The 27,956-nt window shown below is 38.2% G+C and overlaps 3 protein-coding genes across 5 annotated transcripts; 2 read left to right on the forward strand and 1 right to left on the reverse strand.

Annotated features, from left to right (window-relative positions):
* The first annotated feature begins 842 nt into the window (after positions 1-842).
* Positions 843-13,312, forward strand: LOC106178532 (uncharacterized). The gene is made up of 22 exons (XM_087011445.1): positions 843-1,110; positions 1,721-1,868; positions 2,486-2,619; positions 3,162-3,296; positions 3,798-3,960; positions 4,829-5,086; positions 5,339-5,482; positions 5,788-5,937; positions 6,334-6,477; positions 6,879-7,013; positions 7,422-7,556; positions 7,878-8,004; positions 8,483-8,571; positions 8,856-8,970; positions 9,227-9,344; positions 9,770-9,902; positions 10,334-10,453; positions 10,884-11,039; positions 11,270-11,395; positions 11,671-11,784; positions 12,061-12,190; positions 12,904-13,312. The coding sequence occupies exons 1-22, from the start codon at positions 913-915 to the stop codon at positions 13,052-13,054; spliced, it is 3,123 nt and encodes a 1,040-aa protein (XP_086867571.1). The 5' UTR covers positions 843-912; the 3' UTR covers positions 13,055-13,312.
* Positions 13,313-13,446: 134 nt separating this feature from the next.
* LOC106178534 (caprin-2) lies at positions 13,447-22,248 on the reverse strand. 2 transcript variants are annotated; one of them, XM_087011447.1, is made up of 3 exons: positions 22,160-22,248; positions 17,311-17,402; positions 13,447-14,829 (listed from the first exon to the last, which is right to left on the reverse strand). In XM_087011447.1, exons 2-3 carry the CDS (start codon positions 17,312-17,314, stop codon positions 14,393-14,395), a joined length of 441 nt encoding a protein of 146 aa, XP_086867573.1. In that variant the 5' UTR covers positions 17,315-17,402; positions 22,160-22,248; the 3' UTR covers positions 13,447-14,392. The 2 variants fall into 2 exon arrangements, with proteins under 2 accessions (XP_086867573.1, XP_013417201.1); XM_013561747.2 differs by lacking the exons at positions 17,311-17,402; positions 22,160-22,248 and adding an exon at positions 16,403-16,796 and having other exon boundaries at positions 13,448-14,829.
* Positions 20,692-27,280, forward strand: LOC106178533 (carboxypeptidase B). 2 transcript variants are annotated; one of them, XM_013561746.2, is made up of 11 exons: positions 20,692-20,983; positions 22,181-22,262; positions 22,950-23,086; positions 23,440-23,635; positions 24,027-24,128; positions 24,462-24,560; positions 24,846-24,944; positions 25,190-25,289; positions 25,762-25,967; positions 26,279-26,363; positions 26,809-27,280. In XM_013561746.2, exons 1-11 carry the CDS (start codon positions 20,892-20,894, stop codon positions 26,997-26,999), a joined length of 1,389 nt encoding a protein of 462 aa, XP_013417200.2. In that variant the 5' UTR covers positions 20,692-20,891; the 3' UTR covers positions 27,000-27,280. The 2 variants fall into 2 exon arrangements, with proteins under 2 accessions (XP_013417200.2, XP_086867572.1); XM_087011446.1 differs by having other exon boundaries at positions 20,695-20,983; positions 26,812-27,280.
* Positions 27,281-27,956: the final 676 nt, after the last annotated feature.

Below are 27,956 nucleotides of genomic sequence, written 5' to 3' on the forward strand. Positions count from 1 at the left end.
ATTGAGGCCCAAGTCGTGTCTATGAAGACAGGAGACTTTTGATAATCTGTTATCCACTGAAGAACAGAGCAAGATCAAACTGCTTTGAAGGATCCCCAGCACCTGATTTTCTGTTTTTGTAATTTACATATGATTTCCATGCATTTAAGTTAAAGCGGGTAGTTCAAGTGAAAGTTAGGGTCGGTTTCTGTAATGTACTAAAGTGACATTATTTTTCACATATTCTACTCCAGAAAAAAAAAATATTTTTTTTTTTTTTGGGGGGGGGGGGGGGGGGGAGATAAACCAGTTTAAGTAAATAAATTTACGCGTATACGGTCCCTTGTTTTCAGTGTTTGCTAATATAGTTGCCCGGCTTGGCATAGTATATTTAGTCTTATGTGGCCTTGAAACTAACTTTTTCTGTCTCCGAGCGATTTGGGCGGCTTTTTTAATAGGTTGAAGGACAGCTAAGGCGCTTATCGTTTGTCAGGTTTCTATTGCAAAGACATTTTAGATAGCTTTTTAACCTGCAACTATATTTGGCACACGTACACGTACCTATCTCCCTTAAAAAGTGTGTTAGTGACTAGGGGAAAATCTCAAATCTTTTCCCAAATTTTAACAAATCAAGATGATTTCAATCAAAAATTTTATTGGAATAAGTTAAACTTGAATTTCTCTTATTTCAAGCAAACCCCATACAAGCTTGTTAATCGTTTATCTGGAAGTCCCAAACGTTCCATGAAATTGTCAACTCCTTTCGAAGATACCTTGCTCCTAATTAACTGCGTTTTGAAAGCACCCCTCAAAAATTGAGACTGTCGGTACCATGCATTTCAAACAGCTGAGAAGATAAGGAGAGTCACGTTGTAGTTTAAACCACTACATATTTTATCTTTGCTGAAGAGAACGTCAAGGAAAGAGGCAGTCATGGCGCGAACTCTTCTGTTGGCGTTTGCTTTATTCTTTAACCATGCCTATGCCATGATTCAGTTGAAGGATTTCTATCCGTACGGATTGAAAAACGGAGACCGTAATCAGACGCGGAGAAATGATGATCAGTTTGATGGTCCCTTGAAATTAAAAGTGCCGTATCCGTTCTTTAGCGGTGTGTACAAGAGCCTTTACGTAAGTAGATATAATGGTTTTCTGGAGCCATCTTATTGATTGTTGCTATACAAAAGTCGGCTTATTTTACGCCCATTTTCTACGGTTTTGCACGATGCAAATTATGATTTATTTGCAATTAACAGTTATCGCCATATAGATTATACTGCATTGCAAGACCAACCTTATACTGTTTGAAATCTAGCAAAATAGAACTATGAAATTGTGAAAAAAATATTGAAAATTGACAAAAAGGGACCAATTTCACCTACAGAGGACAGGCAGTTTTGTATTTGATTTGATAGATTGGATTGAGAAATCTGGAAATTGTTCTCATTTAATTTTCCATTTAATCAAAATTTCAAAAGATTGCATAATTTCTAACTACCTAGTTCACTTGTTACAATATAATACTATTAGCAGAAAAAATAATTATCGTAGTATTTACCTATTAATCGAAAGCATAATAATAATAATAATAATAATAATAATAATAATAATAATAATAATAATAATAGAATTAGAAAATAATTGAATGAATGAAAGGGAACAAAATTCTCAAAAGAAGCATTTGCCAATGCACCAACAGCCAAAAGAAAGCACTAGTTCAATATCAGTATTTACATTGCAGGTGAACACGAACGGCGCCGTGTCCTTCAAGAAAGGTATCAGACAGTATACCCCTGAGGCCTTCCCGCTCAACGACACCATGTTGACGCCATTTTGGGCTGACGTAGACACCAGGAACTGGGGCCAGATCTACTTCAGAGAGACGCAAGGTTAGCGAAGTTTCAAGAAAAGAGTATTATAATTAATTGTAACTACCGGTAAATACTGTACAAGTACTTCACTGAAGTAGTTTATAAGAATCACAGAAAAGATAGACCTGATATGATCGCGCGTGAGATATATTTAACAGGCAGAGCATTGCTACAGTGCGTTGAAACCATTTTGAAACAAACTCAAACGAGCTTGGACAAATAAAACGTTGTAGGCCTACGGGTATTCGTGACTGTTCCTTAAAATGACGGTTTACATAAATATTTCCCTTAACAATCTCGGCATATTCGGTCTGATTATATAAAAGTTTTACTACAAGAAGGATCACTCTAATTGCACCTTAATGTCCAGCAGTGATTGGTCAAAACGCAGTGAGCTAAATGCGAACTGGCACCGAGATTGCAGCGCCATCTTTAGTCATTAGCGCAGGCGCACATCGATCACCTCGCCAACCACATGCGTCCTCTGGAGCCAAATTTTGTTGTAACACTCAGAAATGCTCCATAGTTGTACAATACATACAGTGTGTAACGTTATGTTCATAATTATATAGAGGATTATAATACTATACATAATATATTTAGAAACTTTTGTAAAAGTACTGGGTATATTACAGATCCGGCTCTCTTGTTGAGGGCCAGTAAAGAGATCCAGGACATATTTCTGACCCACATGGACTTCACGGCCAGGTCGCTGTACATTACAACCTGGTATGACGTCACATACTATGGCGGGAACAACGCCACCTCGGTATATGATTTTTAATGTTTTTCTTAAACTTGCATTCAAACGAGATGTTTAAGTTTGTTAAATTTGTTAAATTTGACACATTTTTGGATGCTGTTGTTAGGCCAACGTCGATATCAGTTTTTTCTTTGTTTGCTTTTTATTCATTCAAATAAGTACTGGATATGCCCAATATATTTTAGAACATTATCAGTTTGTGCAGAATCTTCAAGTATACAGTCATTAAAAAAACTTAAGATAATTTGTATTTCATTAACCCGAATTTCAACGGCGACAATAAACAGATAAGAGGTGTTTTTTCTGTTCTTACAGGAAGGTTTGGAACACACTTGCCCCATACAGTACCTACCCATCCATTCCCTTTCGACCTCGACTTGCCCCCACCCTACCATTGCTAACGATTAAAAGTATCAAAGTCTAATTAATATGAATGCCGTCCAACATGATGGTGCAGCTTTTTTTAAGCACACGAAAAATAAATATATATAATATAATACACATGGTTCTAGTGAAATAAAGATAATTTCATATATTTTTGATTTCAGAGAAATACGTTCCAGTCTATCATGGTCACAGACGGCAGAAGTTCTTTCGTCATCTTCCTGTACAATGAAATCCACTGGACAACCGGAACTGCCAGTGGAGGAACCCAAGACGGGCTTAACGGAGTAGCCGCTCAGGTAACCATAGCAACATCCATTTTATGTACTGTAAATAGATGGAGGTGATAAAATTACTGAATGAACAAATGAAGATGTGAATAAATAAATTAAAAAAGGTTAAAAGGATAATAACTTTTCGTTCTGGACAAAAAGTGATTTTTTACTGGAGTAAACAACAATTTTCCCATGCTCACCAATGGTTAATGAATCCATTTTTGCATTCAAAGTAAGCCCCTGTTTTTTTTCTAAAAAGTTTGTTTTTTGTCATAATCTCTTAAGAGGATAGCAATCAGTGGAGGTCACATGGTCTAAAGTCAAGCTGAGATATCAGAATAACAGCTATAACTGCCGTTTTGTGGTAAAACAGAATATATTATGTTTCTATAATTTGTTCACAATGTATTTATTGTGACATAAAGATCTCATACGAAGAGTTATTATTCCTTTCATGAGTGAACGAATGTATAAGTACTTGAAATCGACATCTACATGTAAATTAATATCCGCTCGTTCTAACAGGTTGGCTTCAATGCCGGGGACGGGAAGAACTACTACGCCGTGAATGGGTCCCGGACCGGGGCCATCATTAACATCGGGTCCATGAGTAACGTGGGTCAGCCAGGAAAGTGGGTGTTCCGGACCGATGACCTTGACATCAAGGACCCTGAGTGCAACCTCAACGGTAAGTCAGAGTCTTTGTCCCTGCGAAAATTTGTCTCATTTAACATTCACTTACGGCTCTCAATCTATTCTATAACATTTGGTGTATTTTTTTACGGTTCTAATGTTGCTCTGTAATGAATGTAACAGTTCGAGAACCGTTTTTGGGAAGTCCTTCAGAATGTCCTAGAACAGATTACGAACATGTTTCAGAGAAAAACATTATGTTCTATGACAGATTGAGAACCGTGAGTGAGCGTTAAATGACACAAATTTGCGCAGGGGAGAACACCCGGAGGTTCAGATGTCACTGGAAACTCGCCATTGTTATAAGCATGCTTCGTGTCCTGAATACAGTTGGGTATGGTGATAATAGTGGGGAGTGTCCAGTGGACACTCGGGGTATATTTGAACGATTCAATAAGATATATTATAGAGGGTAAAATGGCGCCGTTAGACGGCTTCACCATAACAACATTAGATAGAAGTTTGGCTTTGTCTTTGGACCAAATATTCGGTCTTCAAGTTGTGAAGTTTAAGTCCAAAAATTTTTAGTCGACTTTGGTTCAGGATAGTTCAGCAATTGTCCACTATAGCCAACAATTTCCCGGTCTTAGACATAATTGTTTCTTTTTTTGATAAACCATGTTTAATTGATGTAAGATATTTACAGCTATTTTTTGGCAGCGAATAATAAAACTTCTGATCTTGTAGTAATGGTTAGTGTTTCGTCATTTTTATAAAACGAGGCTTCTTATAAAAAGATACAACCTGTTTTGCAAAGTATTTTCAGGTGTATAATAAGTGTGGAAGTAAACTGCGTATGGTTTACAAATTTCAACACTATTCATATCTTAAGATAAGGTACGTAACATTATTAACTGTTCCAGGCAAGGCGGACATTTCCTTAAACCCAAACAAAGTCCAGCTGAAGGGCGGTGACGTCATTTTCATCTCCGGTCCCTGCTTCAAGAAATCCATGGATATTCGTTGTCAGTTTGGCAGCGTTCAGGTGACAGGCTCATTCGAGAGCGTGCTGCGAGTGTCGTGTGTCGTCCCTCCCAACCTGAACCCCGGTGTCACCAACGTGGGACTGTCTACAGATGGCGGAAAGACGGTCACGAATATCCAGACGCCGTTAACTATACGTAGGTAGACACTGGAGATAACACCTCGAGATAAGGCTAGGCACGTTGTTTATCTGTATGGTGTTTAGTAACTGTTAGATACATGTAGAAAAGAATGGGTTATCCCGCGTTATCATTTATGAATATTGATATCTTAGGATTTGATTCTGGCATACATGTATTTTGTGTTTGTGGGTGCTTTTTCGTGCATGAATCCTTTTAAAACATTACCACATTTAATATGACCTGTAAAATAAGCTATTTATTACCCAGAATGCAACGCAGGCACGTGGGGTCCCCCCAGCTGTACCAATCGGTGTCCCCCCTGTGCCCGGGGGTCAGTGTGTGACCCAGTGACTGGACAGTGTCCGAACAGCTGTGCCCCTGGCTACTCCAACCCTCCCCAGTGTGACCAAGGTAAGACTGATCGCACCCTGAGTTTATGAGGTAATCTGGAAACTGCCCTGTGTTATATGCACGTACAATGTTCAAGTCTCTGTCCATCAGTTTCCAGTAGTCTCTAAAGCTCCAGTTTGCAGTGGCACAACATTCGTTTTTTACTTTTTCCGGACATATGAATACTTTTTCATATTATATTTAATATATGCAATATTTACATATTCACAATTTTAAATAATACTTGTAGCAAGGTAAACGGTAAAAGCAAAACATACGACTTTCATATTCTTTTCATACATGTAATATTCGCACTTTTCCCTCAGCATGCGCTCCTGGTACTTTTGGCGAGAACTGCACCGGAAGTTGTCACTGCGAGAATGACGCAGCCTGTCACGTGGTCCGTGGAACGTGTCCTTCAGGACAATGTGCACGTGGATGGAGTGGACCCACCTGTCAAGTGAAGACAGCCACACGTAAGTAGGTTACGATAGGGAAATTTTAAGTATTAAACCGATACTCAAGATTAAAAAAAATTGAAAAGCTGTTCGGAGAGCTTTCCACCATTAGCCAAAGACTTGATCACAATAACGTGTGCCATTGATGACGTCAGGGTTTTCAGTCATCATGTCAGTTTTAAATCTTTGAAATATTTCGATCATCACGAAATGAAGTTCATATGTACGAAAATGAGTTACTCCGCCAGGTTTCTGCACATGCACTTTATGATTCTTAGGCGTTGTATTGTGTTGGGTTGCGTTGACCATAAATTTTGGTCTGGGGTTAAATTTTACAATCTAGTAACACAAAGTATCATTGCTCTCTGTGTGTCCATATTAAACCAAAAATGTACTATTTATCTGTCTCTTTAGCTGCTGGGTGCCCGCCTGGAAAATTCGGAGCCGACTGTACTTCGTTCTGTCGCTGCAGAGATCTGGCCTCATGTGACCCCGTCACTGGGAACTGTCGTGACAACGCGTGCCAAGATGGATACCAGGGACAGGACTGTCAAACAAGTACTTTACTCTTCTTTTTTTATTGTTTCATCATAATAATTTTTATCATAGGCTACATGTAACATGTATCCGTTCACGTACAGTGTAACCATCCTTCCGCCCTCCAGTTCTGTATGCCGCTTTTAACAAAGAACACACAGTCAGACCAAACAATGGTCTAAACATTAAACCATAAAAGTGATCTATGTTTTAGATCGATATAAATTTAGTTTCGGTTTTGATGTTGAAACCAAATTTTAAGCTTAAGATTCTTTGTGAAACCACCATTTCATCTTCGGCTCAAATGACCAAAGAATGCTGTGACAAGGCGAACTATATGTACCAGCACCATTTTAGTTAGATGCCTTTCGTATCTTGTGTTTCCCCTTTTTTTACTCTAAATACTCCCAATTTCTTTATAGAATGTCCAGAAGGTTCTTTTGGTCAGGCGTGTTCCAAGCAATGTCAGTGCGCCTTGGGCGGAAGTTGTCATCACGTGACTGGGATGTGTCCCACTGGTTGCAAGGCGGGACGTACGGGTTCGGACTGCCAACAGGGTGAGAAGAAATGTACAGATTGCTCATGTAAAAGCTACCTAAGATAATAAAATATTAAATTTGAAGCACATGTTTAAGTTAACCAGCTGTCGTCAAAATTATCCAAAGAAGACAAGAATGAGTATTTTATGTAACTAAAATTTCTCGCAACGGAAAGATTAAAAACCTGATGACATTACGTTACATGAAAAAAAAATCAATATTTTCAATCTTTTAAATGTAACGTAAATTTAATATTTACGTTACTATTTCATGCTGGGGACGGTTTGTATTTTATTAAAAATGTTTCGTATTGAATAAAAGAATAGCAAAGAGAGTATATAACATTATAAACATTATACTGTTTATTTTTATATGTGCAAACTCCATCATTTGAATTCTTAAGTATTGAAGTTTCAATTGCTTCAGAGTGTTCGGACGGTACCTTCGGTCCTGACTGCTCCTACACGTGTCACTGTGATGGCGGGGTTCCCTGCAACAAAGAGATGGGGCACTGTCCTGGGAAAACTTGCACCCCGGGGTGGGTCGGGCCCACGTGCTCAGGTATAGTGTTAATACTTACGAATATGCAAATTATTCGTTTTTCTGTTTAACGTATTATGTAAACAAGACTAGAAGAATTTTTTTAACCTGGACATAACGCACTTTGTAAAATAACACGAATTTATATTTACGATATATCAGCGTGGAGACTCGCCTAAGGATAATTAACTTCAAAAATCTTAATGTGAAAGGATGTGATATAATACAGCGTAAGTCTCTAAACCGCGTCTTACAATTTGAAAACCACGTGTATAAAATAGGAAATCATGCAAGTATTTAGAATTTTACGTTGTCATTGTTTTATAATCGAATTCTTATCAGATCGTGACTGGAACTCGTGTGTGTACAAGGGGAAGGCGTACAAACACGGAGAGCAGTGGAATGACGGGTGCTCGGAGATCTGTTACTGTGCCATGTCTGTTGTCAATGCCACCTTCTGCTACAGCAAGTGAGTAACATGCAAACTAATGGGATTTCTCCAGAAATTTGTATAAGAAAACTACTGTAATGTGTCAGATCGGAAAAAAAGAAGTTGATTCAAAGGCAAACACAGAAAATGAAATAAGTTATTTAGCCAGTGAACATTATCATTAAGATTTTGTTTTTGAGCGGTGCTTACTGACAATCTTTTTAATTAATCAAAATATCAACATAATTACAGATGGATAGTTTCATGTTACACAGGGTCACATGTACTATTTTGAATATTTTATACAGTGGCGGTACTACTACGTACGTCTATAGGTGGCATCACTATATGTGGCGCCACTGTACCGCTCATATACAGTCAGTGCACTTTAATATAATACAGGTTTAAGGCACACTGTACAATTCTAATATGGCCGTTACACATCCCGATTCCATTCAACTCCCCGCAATTTAACAGTAGTTATATATATATATATGCTCTTAACGTTCCCTTCCAGGTGTATGGACTACAAGAGCTTGCAGCCGGGCTGTAGACTGGAAGTGCCGCCGGGTGAATGTTGTCCAAGACCCGTGTGCAACTGGTTCAGTAGGCATTGAATACTTTCTTCATTACTTCTTCAAAAAACCTTAATACGCGTGTACTTGAAACACCACAATAAAATTAATGAAAGCATTAGTGTAAAGTAATTGCTTCTTAGCAAGAAAAGTAACATTGCTAAATGCAAATAAAAATATTACTTTCTGAATATTTATATAAGTTTTTTGGGAGTGTAGTTCTGGAGGTCAGCAGAAATTAACGCTAAAGTGAAATATTATGAAAACCAAACTTTAAGCACTTAATGTCATTTACCATGTGTCGTTCGCGTTTAGAGCAGTGTCGGTATAAAGGCCAGACATATAATGAGGGAGAGAGCTGGGAAGACGGATGTGACTATGACTGCAGGTGCTTGAATGCGACATCCGGGCTTGTCATGTGCAGAAGCAAGTAAGTTCTGGCGCCAGTTTTAATAAAAATAGTCAACTATATTGGGATTTTAGCTAAGGTAACTGACTTTAAAACTTTTCTGTCCTAGTACTCCCCACAAATGTAGGATCTGCTGTTATGTTCACAGGCCCTGTAATGACGGTGTATTGCATACAAAGTTTTTTTGATGTTCACAGGTGCGAAGACATATCAAGTACTGTTCATGTATTACTATATCGCTGATAATTTGTTAACATTTTTCCTTTTTTATCAACAGGTGTGACATTTACCGTGATCTCCCGTCCGTGTGCTCTCTGGTGGACGTGCCTGACCAGTGTTGCCCTGCTCTGCAGTGTAACGGCCCGGTGAACTCCGTCATCAGCTCGTCAAAACAGGTATGTCTTCATTAGTTGATGCTTAGAAGTGGATGGGGCTATCCAAACATAATTACTCATTGTAATGCATAGCAATGGAATTTTCGTTTTTGTCAAATGGATGATAAGGCATTTCTGCAAAAACTGCTATTTGTAAGTTAATTGAACATTTACATATGCTTTGATTGCAATATTTGATGCAAAATTCACTACTGTACCTATATACCATTACAATAGGATGGTTGATTATAAAACGGGTTTTGCTCTACAAAATGACTGAGGCGTGTCTGTCAAAGGACAGTGCAAACATCTGCTCATCTGCTTTTCCAAATCAATGTCTGTTTACACTGTGTGCACTTTGCTGTGACTCACTTTTGTTATATGGTTGTCATGGCAACCCCGCGAACCAAGAATCAAGACTACCTGTATGTTTGTGTCTTCCGCAGGTCCTCAACCTTGTCAACGGCTTTGTGATCTACAACGGTGGCTTCAAGCCCCAGGTCAGCCAGGTGACCAGTGGTCCTGTAGTGACCACCGAGGCGCCTGATGGTCCTGGCTATACTCTGACACCTATATACGGTATGTGAATAATTGGGCGTATACATAGGACTTTTGGCGTGCCAGTTTATCTAATAGTTTTGACTGATAGCGCTGGTTCCTATCAGCAGCAACAACAAGATCACAAAATATTTTTATCAGCAACTTGTCTTTAAATAAAACTACAAATCAATTACAGTGGGTACAAAAATTACCATTATTATCTCGTGGAATGTAACGGTTCCATCAAAGAAAGGCAAGGGGTAAATACAGCAAAAATGCAGCAATGTTATTTTGCCAAACATTAACTAAGAAATCATCAGGGACTACAGAATGCATGTAGACTTAAGTTAATATATAAAATAGTTTTGAATTTTGCTTATTTTTTAAGAAAGTCCTATGGTAGCAATAATGTAGCAAAAGTTTATAAAGCCAATGTGCTTGTGATTCATTTGGATGCTTTTTGCTTTCAGAGAAAGAGCCTCTTTGTTACGATAAGTTATCCAACTGTCCGAACTACCAGGAATATTCCTGCAGGCAGCCTTACGTCCCCTGGGCTAGGAAGAACTGCCCCAAGTTTTGTGGCTACTGCCGTAAGTAGTACAAGTAATATCAGATATATCATAAACATACGGATTTCTAAATAGAAGCTGTTTTCCAAAATGCGACACATGATAAATATGCAATGGTACTCCCAAAGCAAATTGTTGGCTTCAATTTCTATTGAGGTGAGTGAATCGCACAAACACCTTTCATTGTGTTAATTTTAATTCTGGCAGCAGAATAGCTTAACCAGGATGAGGTATGGGACAAAAGGAAAAGCGTTTTTTTTTACTATATTTTTAAATACTTTCTATACTTATACCTTGCAGTGTCGAATGTTCACATATATGCTATTGGTTGTAGTGTTTGTAAGGGCATCTTTATTAAAGCTTACAATTTCTTTCGCAAGAAAGGGCCCACACGAATAGATATGATCATCCTCAGTGTTTCAATACAAGGGTGTTTTTCTTCGTTTTTTAGCCACAATCGGTGGAAACTCTAAAGGCGAACCGTGCGTGTTCCCGTTTTATTACCGCGGCGAGAACTACACCACGTGCATCGTGGCCGGTCACGTGCGTCCCTGGTGCGCCACAACTTATAACTACGACAAGGATACAAAGTGGGCTAATTGTCACTGTAAGTGGAGTCTATACCTTCGAAAGTATAGGCAACTTTAAGACGGCTTTCGTCTTTGTCTTTATACATTAAGAACACTGGTACATCATTTTTAGCAGGAGAGTATAAAAATCTGGAATTTGCTGTTTTATGCATTGAACAATATAGGTCCCAGCGAATTGGGCAATATGTGATGCAGTTTATATTATATTATATTATATTATATTATATTATATTATATTATTATTTAGCTGGAATACATGATGCTTTCTGTACAAATAAGATCAGCGACTGCGCCCGATACGGAAAAAATGCATGCGTAGGCGATTACCTTGACTGGGGCAAGTCTAACTGCGCAAGGTATTGTGGGTACTGCGGTAAGTTGACGGTATTGGCTGTTGTAAAGGTTGGATATGAGGCGTAACTAGTTCTGATTAATATAGTCTGACTAATTTATTTGGATTATTTTATTTCATTTGGAAAACATTAACCTTTTTCTTATGCAGCAGCAAGTTTTACATGTATAGTTTGCATACATGCAAAATAAAAAGATATGAAAATGAATAGATGAGTGGAGTAATAGATATGTTTAAAAAATTTAAAAAAGTCGCCAACAAAAGAAGCTAGAACGTGGATTTGGTCTTCTCTCCAGACGTCGTGGTCGGTATCCCACAAGGCACTGTGCCCCCAGCTACACGCCTGCCTCCCGTCGTGGTGCCTCAGTCAACACCTAGGTTACCAACACCTGCCCCAGCCACCACCACAGGTAATTACCTTAGTCTCCAACAGGCTGAAGCTTCACATATTGATGTTTGTTTTTAACTTAGAGGACGAATTTAGAGTTTAATTTGATCATGTAAAGCAGTATAGTTCTGCACACATATGAAATATTAAGTCGAAATTTTACATTGAACCAAGAAACAATGTTGCATTCATAACAAACAAAATATGGAGAACAGTGCAATACCTTTTGGGGGATCAGGCGGAAAACTTTTCAACTTTTCAAATGCACGTGTGTGTACGTTCTACTGTTTTCCATTAGTGTCCGGTTCAGCACGCACGGAGTGCGACTATCACGGGGAGGCCGTAGCTCACAATGTGCCCTTCAGACGCGGCTGTCAGATCTGTCTCTGTTTTGATGTCGTCAGCAACCTGGTCAGCTGCACCGACCTGTAAGTACACACCTAAAATCGACCAGTCACTACGAACAAAACTTTTGGTGCGTGATGAATACTCTGTGGGCAAATATTTTTGATAAAAAATTTACTGACGGAGGGTTTCATCGACGGAGCTAATAACTGATTGCCACTGTCCTTAAAGGGCAGCTCCATGGGATTGCCTCTCCAAAATGGATTTTCCCAAGGAAATGAGCAATTTTCTCGTACTGACCAATTACTTTTCTATCCCTCTCTTTTTTGGATTCGACCATTTATTAAATTTATGGTTGATTTAGTTTAAAATAACTGGCCAGTCATTACCAGCGACCATCTTCCTTGGAAGTATCAACATCAGTTACGTTCCCGAAAAAATATTTAAGGGGTGAAATCGTTTTAAATGTGTATGTAAGTTTTTATAAGAAACTGTGAATAGCAAAAATTAGCATTTGGGGGATTTTCAAACCCATGGAGTGTACCTTAAAGCGGCATCATAGAATTTCTGAAAATATTATATAAAATGTCATCAATAAAAATTATATGAAAAGGCAACTAAGGATATAAAGATAAATTGTGCAGATATACCGGTATGATCAATGATAGGCCTAATTAATGATCAGGTAATAAAAGCATCGATGAATAAAAAGATTCAAGTAAAGAAAATGAAGCAGTGTAAACAATTTTACTTAAAACGGTTGTAGTGGACATTTTGTCATTTATTTTTCCCACAGATGTATCCCTGACAGTGACTGGGGAGGCTACCTTCACACCGGATGTACTCTCCAACCCCCACTTCCGGGGAAATGCTGTAAGCGGCCTACCTGCGGTGGAACGCTGCCTGCTGACTTCAAATACCCACCAGGATATGACCCAAACAACTAAATGGTCTCTGGTCGATCTTTGCACTCGATTTTAAGACTGTTTAAAGCTGGTGAACCATTAGCCCTATATGAATAACTTGAAGTGCTGTCAAAATTACTTATCCGTCTTTTATATAGTTATATGTACCTTTAAAAGAAAGTAGTTGTCTGGGTAATTGGTTTTGTACAAAGCCGGTGCTGACCTACTTTTGTGAGGGCAGCTTTTCGAAATACATGCTTTTAAATTTCAACTCAATAAAGTTTTTTTTTTGTTATTGACCATGCTGCATTTTGTTAATTTTTTTTTTGTATCTGTCGTTCAAACGAAAATGTCGTTATGGCAAAAATTTATAGAACATTGGAATTGCAAGAATTAAAAAAAAAAAAAAAAAAACGGTTGCGGATTTCATTTTCTATAAATATTCGTGTGTTTTTCAGTATTTTTGTTTCTGGTTTCATTTGAGATTGGTATTGCATACTTCCGATAGCTTGAATTGGATTAGGTTTGGTTCTTGTTTGATCTGACTTTTTAAAAATTTGGAACAGGTTTAAATGGGCTCCTTTCTCTTATAATTTTGTTTCATTTTAATTAGAATTAACTTCAGAATTAAATGTTGAACAACGGGGCTGCAATAAATGCATGAAAAGAATATTCTACACGAAATTTAAAAAAATTATTGTAAGAAAGAGAAGAAATATATATGCATGCAGCGCCATTTTGATCACAGGCTACTGTTTTCAGAGCGGTATGCAATGTAGTGAAATCAAGGCATGGCGGTCTTGGCGCCTAACCAATACAAATTATGCATAGCGGTCGAATGAATAGGCAATGTTTTGAGCACGTACAATGTACACTTGCAGCAGGCTGTTAAAATACGTTTTCTGAACTTTCTTAATTTGGAAGTGGTTGAAAAAGGGACCTCCAATTTAGGGTAAATACAGATGCATTACTTTGTTAACAGTATATTTAGAGCAGGATTTTAAAAAAATGGATCCAGAGATTATATATTTCTCAAAAAACGACATTTGACTTTCATTCTTTAACGGAGCTAGCTTTTAATGGAGCGATATATACTAATGGCAGAACATGTACCCATGACCCAATGAAACATTAACACACCATGTGCGTTTTATCCTGTGAAAATCTTTGCTATAAATTTAAGTCTCTTTATTTGCACACTTTCCTGTGCTTATATATAGCCTTGGATTTCAAAATAATCTCTAATAATTACAATATTCAATGTTGATAAAGGTGCAGTCAGATTGAATTAAAGTATTAATAGATAATAGCCATGCCTGTCTGTAAATGTATGGTACATGTACCGGTATTCTTAGAAATGGATTTCTTTGATGGAACCTTTTAAAGTTTGAACCCAGAAAAGGTATTGTAAATTCTCGGACCACCTTGACCGTATATAGTCGCAGTAGCTGCCAAATCCAGCCATACTGTATCCCCTTCCTTCAGCGGCACAATCACTTGGTTAGATGCCATATCATGAGGCCCGCCGTATGCATGTACAGACACAAGGTTCTCAGTGTTCTTGTACATGCGTACCCATGAGAACCCACTGCCTGTAGAACTCACAGACATTGACAGAACATAGGTGCCTGACTGTGGAGCTGTGAACTTAGAGGTCTGCTGGTTAAAGCCACCGCCTGTATTAGATAGTATGCGATCAAAGCTGATGATGGTGTCGACATTAAAAGGTCCCATGGAGGTGGTCCTCATAACTGAGAAGGCCACAACCTTCGGGGTCACAGATGGGCATGAACACGTGCAGGAAATTTGGTCTGAAGCTATAAAGATGTATATATATTTATGTGTGAGATAATAAACTGTCACCCGAGCGACATATGCCATAACACCTCGAGCGTCAGCGAGAGGTGTTCATGGCATATATCGCGAGAGGGTGACAGTGTATTATTTGACATACATACCGAGAACAAATATAGTAATTTCACCTTAAAACACCCCTAAAACCGAATAAAGTGACCCTATATCACGCTCTAAAGATGTTATATGGAATAAACTCGTCCGCGTGCGCTGGTCACCTCCTGCCAAATTCTTATGTAATGTCTGACCAATTTGATCAATTTTTGCTAAATGCTTGTCGTTGACGATCAACTGGCTTGAAAAGTAATTAATCAACCGTCGACACTGGCCATGCGCGTCTCAGCTGAGCCTCACCTAGCTGGGACTGCTGCGGAATAAAAGGTCCCCAGACAAAACCTCTACTTTTTAGTGACATTTCTGATAAACAAACTAATTTTTCACAAGTGCAAAGCCAAAGGAGAAAGAAATCTACTTTTTGGTGATATTTCTGACAACGAGGAAGTTTCGGAATATAGTTAAAATCAGACGGATGTTTATTACAAGTTCACGGGAGTAAGAATTTTAGTTTTTATTGTTACTTCTGACGACGAGGCGGTTACGGAATATATTCAAAATCAAACGGATGTTAATTTCAAGTCCACAGGAGTAATAATTCTACGTTTTGGTGACATTTTTTTTTACTACGAGGGTTTCGGAATATACATGTGCTGGTTTTCAGAGCATTCATGTGCTACATGTAATTACAAGTTCAAAGGGGGAATACATTTGATTTTTACCGATATATCTGATAAAGAGGAAGAATGAACAGCTTAAAAACAAAAGGTGAATAACACAACCCTCGTTAAAAAGTTATAGATTTACAAATAATGTGTATGCACGTGTGGCTTAAATAAAAACGGGTTCCAGTTTTCAAACCATACCCAAATGATATGACTTAGTGTAATAAAATTATACATAATAATTGTTAAACGTGAAAAGGTTATGCTAATTTTTAAGAGTGTGAGAGATTTTAAATTGGTCTACTGCTAGGTATACAGTATAACGAAAGCAACGTCACTGTTCTCTTGATGCTAAGAAGGTCACATGATCACTCTGTCTTTAGCTTTCAGCATTTAAGAGACCTCGACTGATTTAACCAAGATGTAGTCGTGAATTCTAGACTACATCGAGGTTAAATCCGAGTTTTCCGAGAGACCGCAGAAATGTCGAGTGAAGCGAGACATCTTTGGGGTAGCGGCTCGAGGTTGCCCTCGATCTTCACTGAAGATTGGCTAAATGGACAGGCTACAGTGATCATCATATCGCCACGGTCATATAACATCCCTAGGTATGTATACACATGTTTTAGGACCACTTCCTGCTTCATTTGGCTCAGGCTGAGTAAAAGATCATACGCATTAGTTTCATCGTGCAAGACAAATCTAAACTTTGATTCATTAGGGCCTATTTTAAAAGGGTGTGACTTGCATTTGGGGATATAAGCACGGACAATCTATGTGTTCACTACTGCTTTTATAAAAGTAAAATATACACTACCTGCACATTCTCCATTGCCATATCCACTCAAAACCAGGCATACAATACATATTGCTGCTTGTACTTCATACATCTTCAAATCTGATGTGAAAAGGGCCTGCTGTGCAAAGCGCTGGTTTTAGTTAAATACCTTGTATAACAGATGCCCTGGTAATTTCAATCTGCTGTTCATGTGATTATTAAATGCCCTGAAGGATAAGCATGATTGGGTGTAACTTTATAGATGTGGCAATTTCCTAGAGATTTATACGTGTACATCTGGATTTTATAATAAGCATTCTATAATAATACATAATATGATGTTAAAATACATTTCGTACATGCACTAGCCACATACATCTGCATATACATAATACACAAGGTTACTTCCTAAACTGAGCATGGATATGCTCAACCTACAGTGTATAGCAGTACGTGTGCTGCACTCCTACGTCTCCAGTAAGGTCACAATAAAAGCGGACAGTGGTGCCCTCAATTGAGAGAATATTTCACTTACACGCCACCTACAGTTTAGTCCAATCAAAAAGGTGCATTTAACACAGATAGACCGTGCAAAACCTGCAAAACCATTTTTTATTCGGTTTGCCCTTGGAGGTCACCATGAGATTACTGGAAACTTATTGAATCATTGTATTATTGCATCATGCCTCTCCCTATTCCATTAACTGAATACAAATTTAAAGATGTAAACCTCTAGTGATATCTGAAACTCAGAGTGCTACTGGAAATGATACTGTAAAAGAGTTTGGTTTTTAATAATTTCTAAAACCCAGGGTGGTACTTGGACTTTGAAACCAACAACCTGTCTCGCCATACTGGTAGTGTTACCAATTCACAAATAGACATTTTCTATAAACGTCCACACATTGATTCATATCTAACATTATAATCCTCCTATAATCCGTTACCCATGCTCTTCCAATGCGACGAAGACAACGACCCGATGTCACGTTCTCAGACCGTCTTCGCGCTGAGACAGGGTGCATATCATGGAGTATTCCTGCAGAAGAAGAGTTACCGCTATAATGCTAAAAAAGAGTATTTTAAAAAAGTACTGGTACCCTGTGAGCTGATCTCCATTTTTGCTAATGGGGACAACACATCTGGATACTATCATATCAAAACCACGAGAGAATCACTAACTGACAAAATTAACAATTCGGTTAACAAGCGGTTTCTCTATGAATACAGGAATGAGAGACGATATATATGTATGTATATATAAGACGTTTTACAAGCTATAGCAGCTAAATTCAGCAGCGCTAGGTGTTTTGTGTGTGTGTGTGTGTTTTTTTTTTTTGGGGGGGGGGGCTGCAAAAGTTAAATCCACAGCATGGCCAATTTCAAAAGCATGAAATCATCAGCATCAAGCTTTTTTGGGGGAGGGGGGGGGGGGGGTTGAAATGTATGCCCCACTTACCAAACTAATATACTCTGTATTTTTTCAATTTGAAAGAAATAGATGCAAAACACTGAAATAAGAACCGACTGCGGTCGTCAAACATTTTAATATTGCCTGAACAATCCCTCTGACGCTGGTGTCATCGCTAAACAGCGTGGTTATCTGCTGTATTATATATGTATATATAACCCATTTAATTATGTCATCAAAACAGGATCTACTCTGACACGTTATGTACTAGTACTTGGAATCAAACAAAATAACGTTCATTTTCCCGGTTGCTAACTTCCTGCTTTCCACTTCAATAATGTCATCAAAACAAGATCTGCTATGACACATGCTGGTACTTGGAATCATGCAGAATCATCACCTCCCGGTCTCCCCCGTTACTAACTTCCTGCATTGTCTTTCATAATGTTTATTAGCGAAACAGTTAAACTTCTTGTGCACTTCCAAGTCTATAGCTTATTAATATATTCATAATATTCTGGTTTCTTATATTTAAAAAGATATTCATGCTTGCTTTTTTTTCGATGAAACAGTCGGATTGCTTGGCGTTAAAACGCTTAAGCAAATAAAGGAACATAATATTAATAAAAACATTGTTGCCTTAAGCAATGATTTTCTTAAAAACCGACGGCATGCACGCAGAAAAGGGACAAAAAATGGGTTTATTTTCACTGTAAATGGCGTTTATACATTCAACGAAAACGATAACATGATCAGTTTAAGTTATAAACGAAAACTTAGTTATTTAGGCGTTGCCTTGCTTTAAGGATACTGTAAGTGTTTATTATCATCCAGATGCCGAAAATGAGGGTTTTCCTGTCCCTAATTATTCAATAATGCATCTACCTTTGTGCTGACTTAAAGTATAAAAAATTACACACACACACACACACACACACACACACACACACACACACACACACAAATTAAAAATATCCCTGAACAAGATTTTATCACGAAAATTGGCATAGTTGACCACAAGTGTATGAGCTTCAATCTGGTGCCGTCATTTTGGTTTAAATGCTTTTATTTTGGAGTTACATGTATGAGCCACTACTTGCAGATTTTCATTAAGATATGCATTATTTTGTAAATATCAAAACGATAAAATCTGAACCAAGGCCTTTAGGAAAAGCCGCTGGCAGTGTTTTAGGGTGCTTTCCCAGAGATTTAGATCGATCTAAAGATTAAGTTTAAGATCGACCTAACTCCCTGGGGGTTCACGCTAAATTGCAGTCAGCCGAGCGGGCACCATAGTTAATTACCCCCTTACAGCTTTTAGTAGACGGGACAGACGCTTAAGCCGGCCAAGCTGACAGTAATCTAGTGAGACTCCCCACAGGGATAGATCGATCTAAAAATCTATGGAAATGGGGTGTTAGAGTACTTAGACCGCATTCACAACGATTGAGCCAGGCTTTACAAATCCTGGGGACTAAATATGGCAGACGTACATGAAAGAAAAACCGCCTAATCTTTTAATAGTCTATCCGCCTCTCACACGCCTCCCCACGCGTCGTCCCTGCTGGGGGACAGTCATTACATCTCGGCTCCGTTCGCCATGCGGAAGCTACCTGAGAAATATTAAGTGCGCATGCTCATCAATTTAACTCGCGGTGAAGAAAGCATGGCGGATGGAGGCAATCGAAGGAAAAAAGCTCTTCTGTTCTATTATCTTTCAAAAAGGAGACGAAAAAGAAATTAATTGGCCCGTAGAGCAGCAATGAATCGGCTATCTACGGAGATAATGTCACCAGAGATATTCACGGAGATATTCACGGAGATACCCAGCCCCAGTAGACGGAGGAGGAGGAGGGCAGAATTTTTGCGTATGCAGTGTCGTCAGAGGGCGCAGTTCCTTCTGATGCAGATGCTGGCCTTGTTCCCTACGCCTGATCGAACTGGAAGGGGTGGGGGTGTGTTTACGATTTTGATCCCGATTCATAGCTGCTCTACGAGCCAATTCCTTTCTTTTTCTCAGGTAGCTTCCACATAGCGAACGGAGCCGAGATTTAATTACTGTACCCCGCAGGGACGACGTGTGTGGAGGCGTGTGAGAGGCGGAGAGACTATAAAAAGATTAGGCGGTTTTTCTTTCATGTACGTCCGCCATATTTAGTTCCCAGGATTTGTAAAGCCTGGCTCAATCGTTGTGAATGCGGTCTTAGTGGCGTCATAAAATTGGTGTTCGTGGTGCTCAGGTAAAAGAAAAATATGAAAGAAAAAAAAACGATTTTTCAGTTTTTACCGCCAAAACACTCGTTAAATGGCGTGTGTAAATATTAATCAATTTAGTCAATGAACATTTAAGATTTATCTGCTATCCAAAAGAATGCACAGTGTATGTAAGGCAGTAAATAACGCCTACAATATCCTTAAATAAAGGAAAAGGAGTGTATGTTGTAAAAGTTTCGAATTCGAGGACGGATCTTTTTAAAGAAAGGATATTGTTGTAAAGTTAATGGCTTACATCTTCACTTATTGCAAGCGGAATCAAATAAGTAAAATCCTAGAGAGTTATTGAGTGCAAGTTGAACTTCTTTATGAGTCAACAAGTGTGGGAATTGTTTTCGTGTAAGAAAAATATAGAAAATGTTACAGCCACATATTATTTCATTGATTGGTCAATTTCTTCGATGGAAGTATGTTGTAATTCTTCGTATGTTGTAATTCAAATAATATTTCAGATTTCTAATTATAAACAAGGCTCTTAGAGATTGCCTAATAAGGGAACACTGAACTGTAGTATGACAAATCAGAATGGAATATTCCGGTAATCAAACAAAAGGGAATATAACGAAAACGAGTAAAGGTGTGACCGGAACGGAGAGAAGAGTATAAACACTGTTGAATTTGTACCAAAAATCATCAGTAGCTGAATAAATATTTGAAAGATCCATCTCGGCGTCGTCGTCACGATAAAAAACAGCCCAACTACGGCAGGTTGAACGCAGAACCGTCGAGTCACGTCACAGTAATCCGATTGACCCCAGACATATCACCGATAAGAACCGACTGTTACCGAGCGCACCTGTTCCAAGACAGCCCCATTACGGTACCAAATCCTCCAAGAACAAGATGGTAGTGTTGAAGGTGCTCGCTCTGGCGTGTGTCCTGGCGCTGACCAGGAGCTCGCCGGTGTCCACTGGGGTCAAAGTACGCTTTGATGGGTGAGTTGTGAAAATGTTCTATTATTTTTTACAATATCTAATTTTCTTCATTGAGAAAGATTCGAGTTATCTGACTAATTTATCTCACCAAAACTTTATTTTATTGCTCTCTACCAGAGGCCAGGGATGCCTCTGGTAGAGAGTAATTAAGCAAAGTTTTGGTGTCCATCTCGAAGGACAAAGACATTTGCAAAGTTATTGAATAGTCATAATAATATCCTCGAATACCTAGATAAGAACATTTCTATCATTTTCTTTTATAATTCTAGTAATATGTAAATGTATATTATGATATGAAATGTGCTATCGACACGTTTATGATAACTTTACACACATGAAACAATAAGATAACTCTGGCAATATAAACAAATCATTCCCACTTTATTGGTGTTGTAAATTCTTAATTTTAATTGTATTTGGAGGGAAAGCGGTGGCATATAGGTCTACATTTGAACACAGGCAAGATTTTATAATGTTTTAATTGTAATTCAAAATTTCATGTTGTGGAAGTCGCACCTTGGTTTTTATCTCTTGGGGGCAGGATCAAGGGTAGCGCCTGGCGTTTTTCACATGCAACGTGGTCTAGGTCTCAAATCTAAGAATAAAGGGGCCAAACACTGCCATATTGAATTTTTTTTCAAAACTTGGCTTTGACAATGATAAGACGCTATTACTGAATTACACCAATCACAGTACGCAGTGTTTCCTTATTTTAAACATTAAATTCTTCAGTTGTTCTTTCTTAGGCAATTTTTCTTCTCTCCAATATTTCGTCTGGTGTATAGTACCAGTTGTCATACTTGTTCAACAACTTGAAGATGGGAGATGAAGGGGAATTTACAGTTGGGAGAAGGAGAAGGGAAGGGGGCTCACCACTAAGAAAGTGAACAAATACTGTAGTTGGCCTAGTATACCGGATTAGTCCCCAAGCCCCATAAGCTGTGTTAACAAGTCTTACCGACCATTGCGCAATAGACGAGTATACCGGTAGTAGTCCGCCTGTGCCTTCGTCTTTTATAAGTCAAAACCGCAAACGTTTCTCCAATACATTTTGGATTTTAAAAAAAGGAACCAAGTAAGACTAACGAGCAGGCTCCTACGGACCATAGTATTGTATTACTTTTAACAAAAAAGGTAGCACATACAATTATGTGTAGTAAACAAATTGTTGCTTACCGGTATTTAATACCCTTTTAGGCACAAATTATTCCGACTGCATCCCACAAATGAAGACCACATTCACTTGATACAGCAGCTGCTTGACAACCCGGACATCGGGGTAAGATTGGTCGGCTTGAGGGGGCGTTAACACATATTCAAGTGGTACTGTAGTAATATTTTAATGCAAAAATAATCAAAGACAGTATCTCTAGAGACGAGAATAAGTTTTAATTCATATAATTAACATTTAAATACTATTGTGGGTTATAGCCTATTCTTTTCAAATAAGTCATCTGGCATTCTTTTATGAATTCATTTACTTATTATTTGCCTAGCAGCTGTCATTTTAGCTCTAAAAGCCCGACAGAAAAGTATTTGGGAAGCCTTTCTCGCTCTCATTGTGAGCAAACATCAGTGGGAAGCTTTACGATTGTTACATTCTCTGTATCTGCGTCATAGGTCACTTGCTTTTGAAGCATATCCGAAAAAGTCTATACAGTTAGGAACAACCATGATTGCTGTTAGAGCATTATTCAATAAACTGATTCAGCCGAAATGCCCGATTGACATCTGACTGTCCATGAGTGAACATTCTGAAAAAGAAAACTGCCAATTATATTTAATAATTTAAAGAGGTTTAAGCATTGAAATATTTAAAGACGAAAGATCCAATTATACGTACAATGTACATAACCATGACAACGGATAACATTTCCACCCAATCACGATATTTACAGTTGATAGTATATAATGGAGTATTGAATATTGAAGCGTTTGATTTAATTCAGCATTTTATTTTGAGTAGTTGGACTTCTGGACAGAGGGGGTGGCTATGAATAGACCAGTAGATGTCCGAGTGCCGCCCTACGACCTGAAGGACCTGTTGTCCCTGCTAGAGGAACAGGAGATGAAGTATGAAGTACTGAAGGAGAACCTGCAGGAGTAAGAACATTCTCTCTCTCTCTCTCTCTCTCTCTCTCTCACACGCACGCACGCACACACACACACACACACACACATAGGCACAGACACACACACACTTTTCAAGCTCTCTCTCTCTCTCACACACACGCACGCACACACACACACACACACACACAGGCACAGACACACTTTTCAAGCTCTCTCTCTCTCTCTCTCTCTCTCTCTCACACACACACACACACACACACAGACAAACGCGCGCGCACAGGGCGATAACGACATTCTTAGGGCCTTTTTCCCTGTCAAAGCGCACAACTTTCGAATTAAATGCATCACTTCCCATTACCAAACGCCGTGTTTCCAACCAACAGAGATATTGACAAGGAAGAAGAGAGCAATCACCATGAACGAAAGCGCCGTCAGCAAATCACCTCAGAATGGATCATCCACATATGCACGTCTGCTAACCCACCCCTGTGGTGCAGTAATTTTGGCAGTTTCACCACCGCGCCCCCTCACGTGGTGAGCCAGTGGGATATCGTTGGGACGTACGCTACATTTGAACAGGTAAATCGGCGCGAGGTTGAGGCATTAATTTCACCTGATTTTACCAGTAGAAGCTTAATTTTCTAAAATTTTGTTCGGATTTTTGACACCTGCAATACTGTACAGTAGTTCTACATTTCAAATGGTGTAGATCGATGCAAACGGTCCTTATTTCCAATAAGCAGATAAAAAATAAATAGATTTACATGTAGATAGATAAAAATAATGAGATCGATAGATACATAAGGGCAAAAAGAAAATAATCATACAGGCAAAACTTTATAAATAGTTAAAACCAAATGAGGCGTCGAAAGAGCTTTAAAATGTTGTAACATACCTTTAAGACAATAGTAAATTCAAGTTAGTATATATTGTTTGTGATCTTGTGAACCATTCTTGTATTCCACTGCAGGTGAACACGTGGTTGGCCAGTAAAGCTTCCCAGCACAGCACCATTGCCTCCCTGGAGAGTATCGGCAAGACGTACGAAGGCAGAGATATGAAAGTTTTGAAGGCAAGAATTCATACCCGTGTTCATTTCCAAATCCCATTTATTCATTTGCGGATCATATTTGTATATACATACATATCTAGAGGTGACAAGTCATTATTCTAGCCTTATATGATATGCTTATCTTTTGAAAATTTATTATACAAAAACTACTAACGGTAAGATAAATAGTTTTGAAACTACTATGAAACATTTTCATAGTAATGAAAAATTATTATACAAAAACTACTAAGATTAACATTTTCATAATATATAATGATAAATAATTAAACATGCGTGCATTAAACTTCTGTTATTTTATAAAAATATCTGAAACTTTTCACCTGTTCATTTAAGATCGGAGAGGCCGCTAACAAACCCGCTATCTGGATAGATGCCGCACTCCACGCCAGAGAATGGATCGCCTCAGCCACCCTGATTTACATCGCCGATCAGGTACACAATATATATTACATTATAAAAGACAGCATAGGAAATCTCTGTCCAAAGTAATTGTGCACAGCTTCGAAAAAAAAAGTAAATACAAGTAGAATAGACTAAAACATTGATACACGGAGTTTACGCATTAATTAAAGCGGTGTTTTGGCGAAAGATGCTCTTTTTTCAGTTAGGAAGATTTTGTGTCCGTGTAGGATAAATGGGGCCATCTCAAAATATGGGCAATTTTTTCACATTTTGTAAACTTTTATAGGGAAAATTTCAGAATTGCTTTCTTTTCAGCTACTCAATGAATACAGTTCCAACGCCAACATAAACAAGTTTACGTGGTATATTTTACCGATTGCTAACCCAGACGGATACGAATACAGCTATAATTATGTAAGTTTCATGAATATAAAAATATATTTAAACTCTTGATTTGTCAATTAATATGTTCTTCGAAGGGAACAGTGACTAAACCACTGAAATATGTATGCCTTAACATAAAAAATCTTTTTGTAGGATAAATGCATATGATATGTACATAAACCGAAATGGTAGTGTTTGTTGTCTAAAGAAGCAACTTGGATTTTATTTTTCAAAATAAGGTCAATTTAGTTTAAATTGCATTACCTTATTTTCAGAACCGGTTCTGGCGTAAAACTCGTACCAGAAACGCCGCGGACTACAGGGGGACGTGCCCCGGGGTGGACCCGAACAGAAACTGGGGATTCCATTTTGGAGGTAGCGTTCAAATAGGACGCATTTTTTCTTAGATTTGAACTATTTAATGAGTGTAAAAAGTTGTACTGCCCTCTTTATATCAATAATTTAACTAAAACAGGTGCATTGTTTTATCTTGAAATTCCAGCTTGGAGATAACATTTCAATGCTCTTTCCATGTTCTTTCAACAGTTTAGTTCATCAGCTCTTTGTGCTGCTCTGTTCTTGTACATATCGAATGGCGATGATGTTCAAGTCATTTCTATACTACAGTGGCTGTCAAAATTGCAGCTACTGATGCTAGCTCACGCTTTCACACTGAGCCAGATGAGTATAATTTCAAGAAAAAAATTACGCAAAATTACATGTATGAAACCTCTCAAAGTGTACCGGTACAAATGTACCGATAAAGTATACAGCTTTATTTGAAAATGGTCCTATCTATAAAAACAATTCAGTGTTTTTCATCCCCGTTATACCTGTCGTGTTCCAGAGGCCGGTACCAGCAACAACCCCTGCTCAGACATCTACCGCGGAGAAACCGCCTTCTCAGAGAAGTGTGTCTTCAACATGAAGACGTTCTTGTACAACAAGAGGAAGCAGATCAAGGTGTACATTTCCTTCCATTCCTACGGCCAGATGTTCATGACTCCATGGGGGTACACACACACATCTGCTCCTTCCGACATTCGTGAACTGGTAGGTAGTCATTTCTTCAGTACTCTTTTAGCCCTTTTGCTCTTTTTCACATGCATCAGATACGCTTTTACCTGGGTAAAAATGATCTAAACAGACACAATCAAATGTTAATCAAAATATTTTGGCTTTTTAACTTCTTCGACAACTTCAACTGTTATCTTGTGAATAATATCAAACACAACTAGAGATGTCCAAAAGCCAGATCCTGACTGACTTCTGGGGCTTTTCACATAAAAGGGATGTAATTTTATTTTCTAAGAACGGCACTAGCAAAAACTACCTGGTCGCCATTTTTTTCCTTTTTATTTCAGACGAGGGTGGCAAACTTAGCTAAAACGGCCATCAAAAATGTGAACGGAAAAAGTTACAGTGTCGGATCACCCGGAAGTCTTCTGTGTATGTAAACATTTATTATTTATTATTTCAGTATATTTTTCATATTTTACTAGAACAAAGACTTAATCTAGCATACATGTGCTCGTCTAAAGTGCAATTTCGTCACATTTCACTGTTGCCATAAAGAAGTGGGTCGCCCAATTATATAATGGCTATACATTCTTCATTCCGTAAATTTATCCTGAAAGTCTTCAGTTAATTTTATATTGAAATACTATGATTCACAGTAAATACTGTTAGTTTTTAAAAATACTTCTTAGGGCCAAAGTACTGTACTTGATACATGTATTGTGAATATCATAAAAACACACTACTTTGTGACAGCGAGAAAAACGATGTTGATGAAAACGCTTACTGAAGTGTCGATGTTAGGTGTTCAATATTTCGTTACATAGCAATAGCTATAATCTCTATTTTTAAATCATTCTGTATATCGCTTTACAAGCAGACGATGCAGCCGGTGGGTCTTTCGACTGGGCGAAAGGTGTCGCTGGCATCAAGTACGCGTACACACTGGAGCTGCGACCGGCTGATAACACCTCTGGAGGTTTTGCCATCCCTGCCTCTGAGATCTTGCCCACTGGGAGAGAGACTTACGCCGCCGTCAAGGAGGTAGCCAAACGGGTGACCGTCTAATGAAGCCGAATGTGTCTCGATATGTTTAATAATTCTGCGTCTTGATTTAAAGTTTGAACGTTTTACTTTCTTCACGAAATTTAAGGTATACCTCAGGAAGATGACACTCCGTGACCTTCCTCAGTGTCTGTTATCGTGAGACTTAAAGTAGAAAGTGAAAAGTTATAACTTAGGAACATTATCAAAAGACTACACATAAAAATGAATTTCCACCTGAATACTGCGTCTTGAGTGTTTGAAATTAAAAGCATTAAAGGTGATACCTGATTATCCTGTTCGAATATTGCTTCCAAGATTATTTTTGTCTTTTTTAGGGATCTGGATTTTAAGAAATAACATACCTGTTAAAGTTAAGTGGGTGGGTTGATTTTGTATTGGTTTATATTGGGTGGACAAAAACCGTCCCGATTTTTGACGATATTTCTCAAAACCCTATCCACCGTAATTCAATCAAACTTCGTTGATACATTAAAGTTCAAATGGAAACTTTCTACCTTCTCAGTGAGAAAGCCATTTTGGATATATATATATATATATATATATATATATATATATATATATATATATATATATATATATATATATACCTTTTATTACAATAGATAGCTTGGGTCCCTTATTTCATCCCGCACAACGCCAGCCCCCAAACATGGCCTCATCATCAAGCTTACATCAGCTTTTCAACAACGCTGAAGTTCATGGTGTACACGAAACTTTTGTTTGAGGGGCCTATTCGATCACCGACCACCTTAAAGTTCACAGAGCACACCATGTAATCATTGTATGCATTAGAGCCCTCTCTGGCACCAATATGTCTGAATTATCAAGATTTTTTGAGAAGTTAAAGTATAAACGCCGATATGTCTTTTTCCGTTTTTTTTTATTCGCCCAATACTAAGGGAGTAGTTTGCTATCCGTATTATCTATAATTTATCACATTATACTCCATCGCGATAT

Source organism: Lingula anatina, chromosome 4, assembly GCF_051362555.1.
Source record: "Lingula anatina isolate TDL-2025a chromosome 4, LinAna3.0, whole genome shotgun sequence".
Taxonomy (NCBI): domain Eukaryota; kingdom Metazoa; phylum Brachiopoda; class Lingulata; order Lingulida; family Lingulidae; genus Lingula; species Lingula anatina.

Bases quoted from the DNA above. Each gene is read 5' to 3' on its own strand.
- LOC106178532 (XM_087011445.1), top strand. From the start codon at position 913: ATGGCGCGAACTCTTCTGTTGGCGTTTGCTTTATTCTTTAACCATGCC. The intron at 3,297-3,797 runs GTAACCATAGCA...TCGTTCTAACAG, and splicing joins TTAACGGAGTAGCCGCTCAG to GTTGGCTTCAATGCCGGGGA. The intron at 12,191-12,903 runs GTAAGTACACAC...TTTTTCCCACAG, and splicing joins CTGGTCAGCTGCACCGACCT to ATGTATCCCTGACAGTGACT.
- LOC106178534 (XM_013561747.2), bottom strand. From the start codon at position 16,475: ATGTATGAAGTACAAGCAGCAATATGTATTGTATGCCTGGTTTTGAGT. The intron at 14,830-16,402 runs GTAGTGTATATT...ACATCTTTATAG, and splicing joins TGGCAATGGAGAATGTGCAG to CTTCAGACCAAATTTCCTGC.
- LOC106178533 (XM_013561746.2), top strand. From the start codon at position 20,892: ATGGTAGTGTTGAAGGTGCTCGCTCTGGCGTGTGTCCTGGCGCTGACC. The intron at 20,984-22,180 runs GTGAGTTGTGAA...ATACCCTTTTAG, and splicing joins GTCAAAGTACGCTTTGATGG to GCACAAATTATTCCGACTGC. The intron at 26,364-26,808 runs GTATGTAAACAT...TCGCTTTACAAG, and splicing joins ATCACCCGGAAGTCTTCTGT to CAGACGATGCAGCCGGTGGG.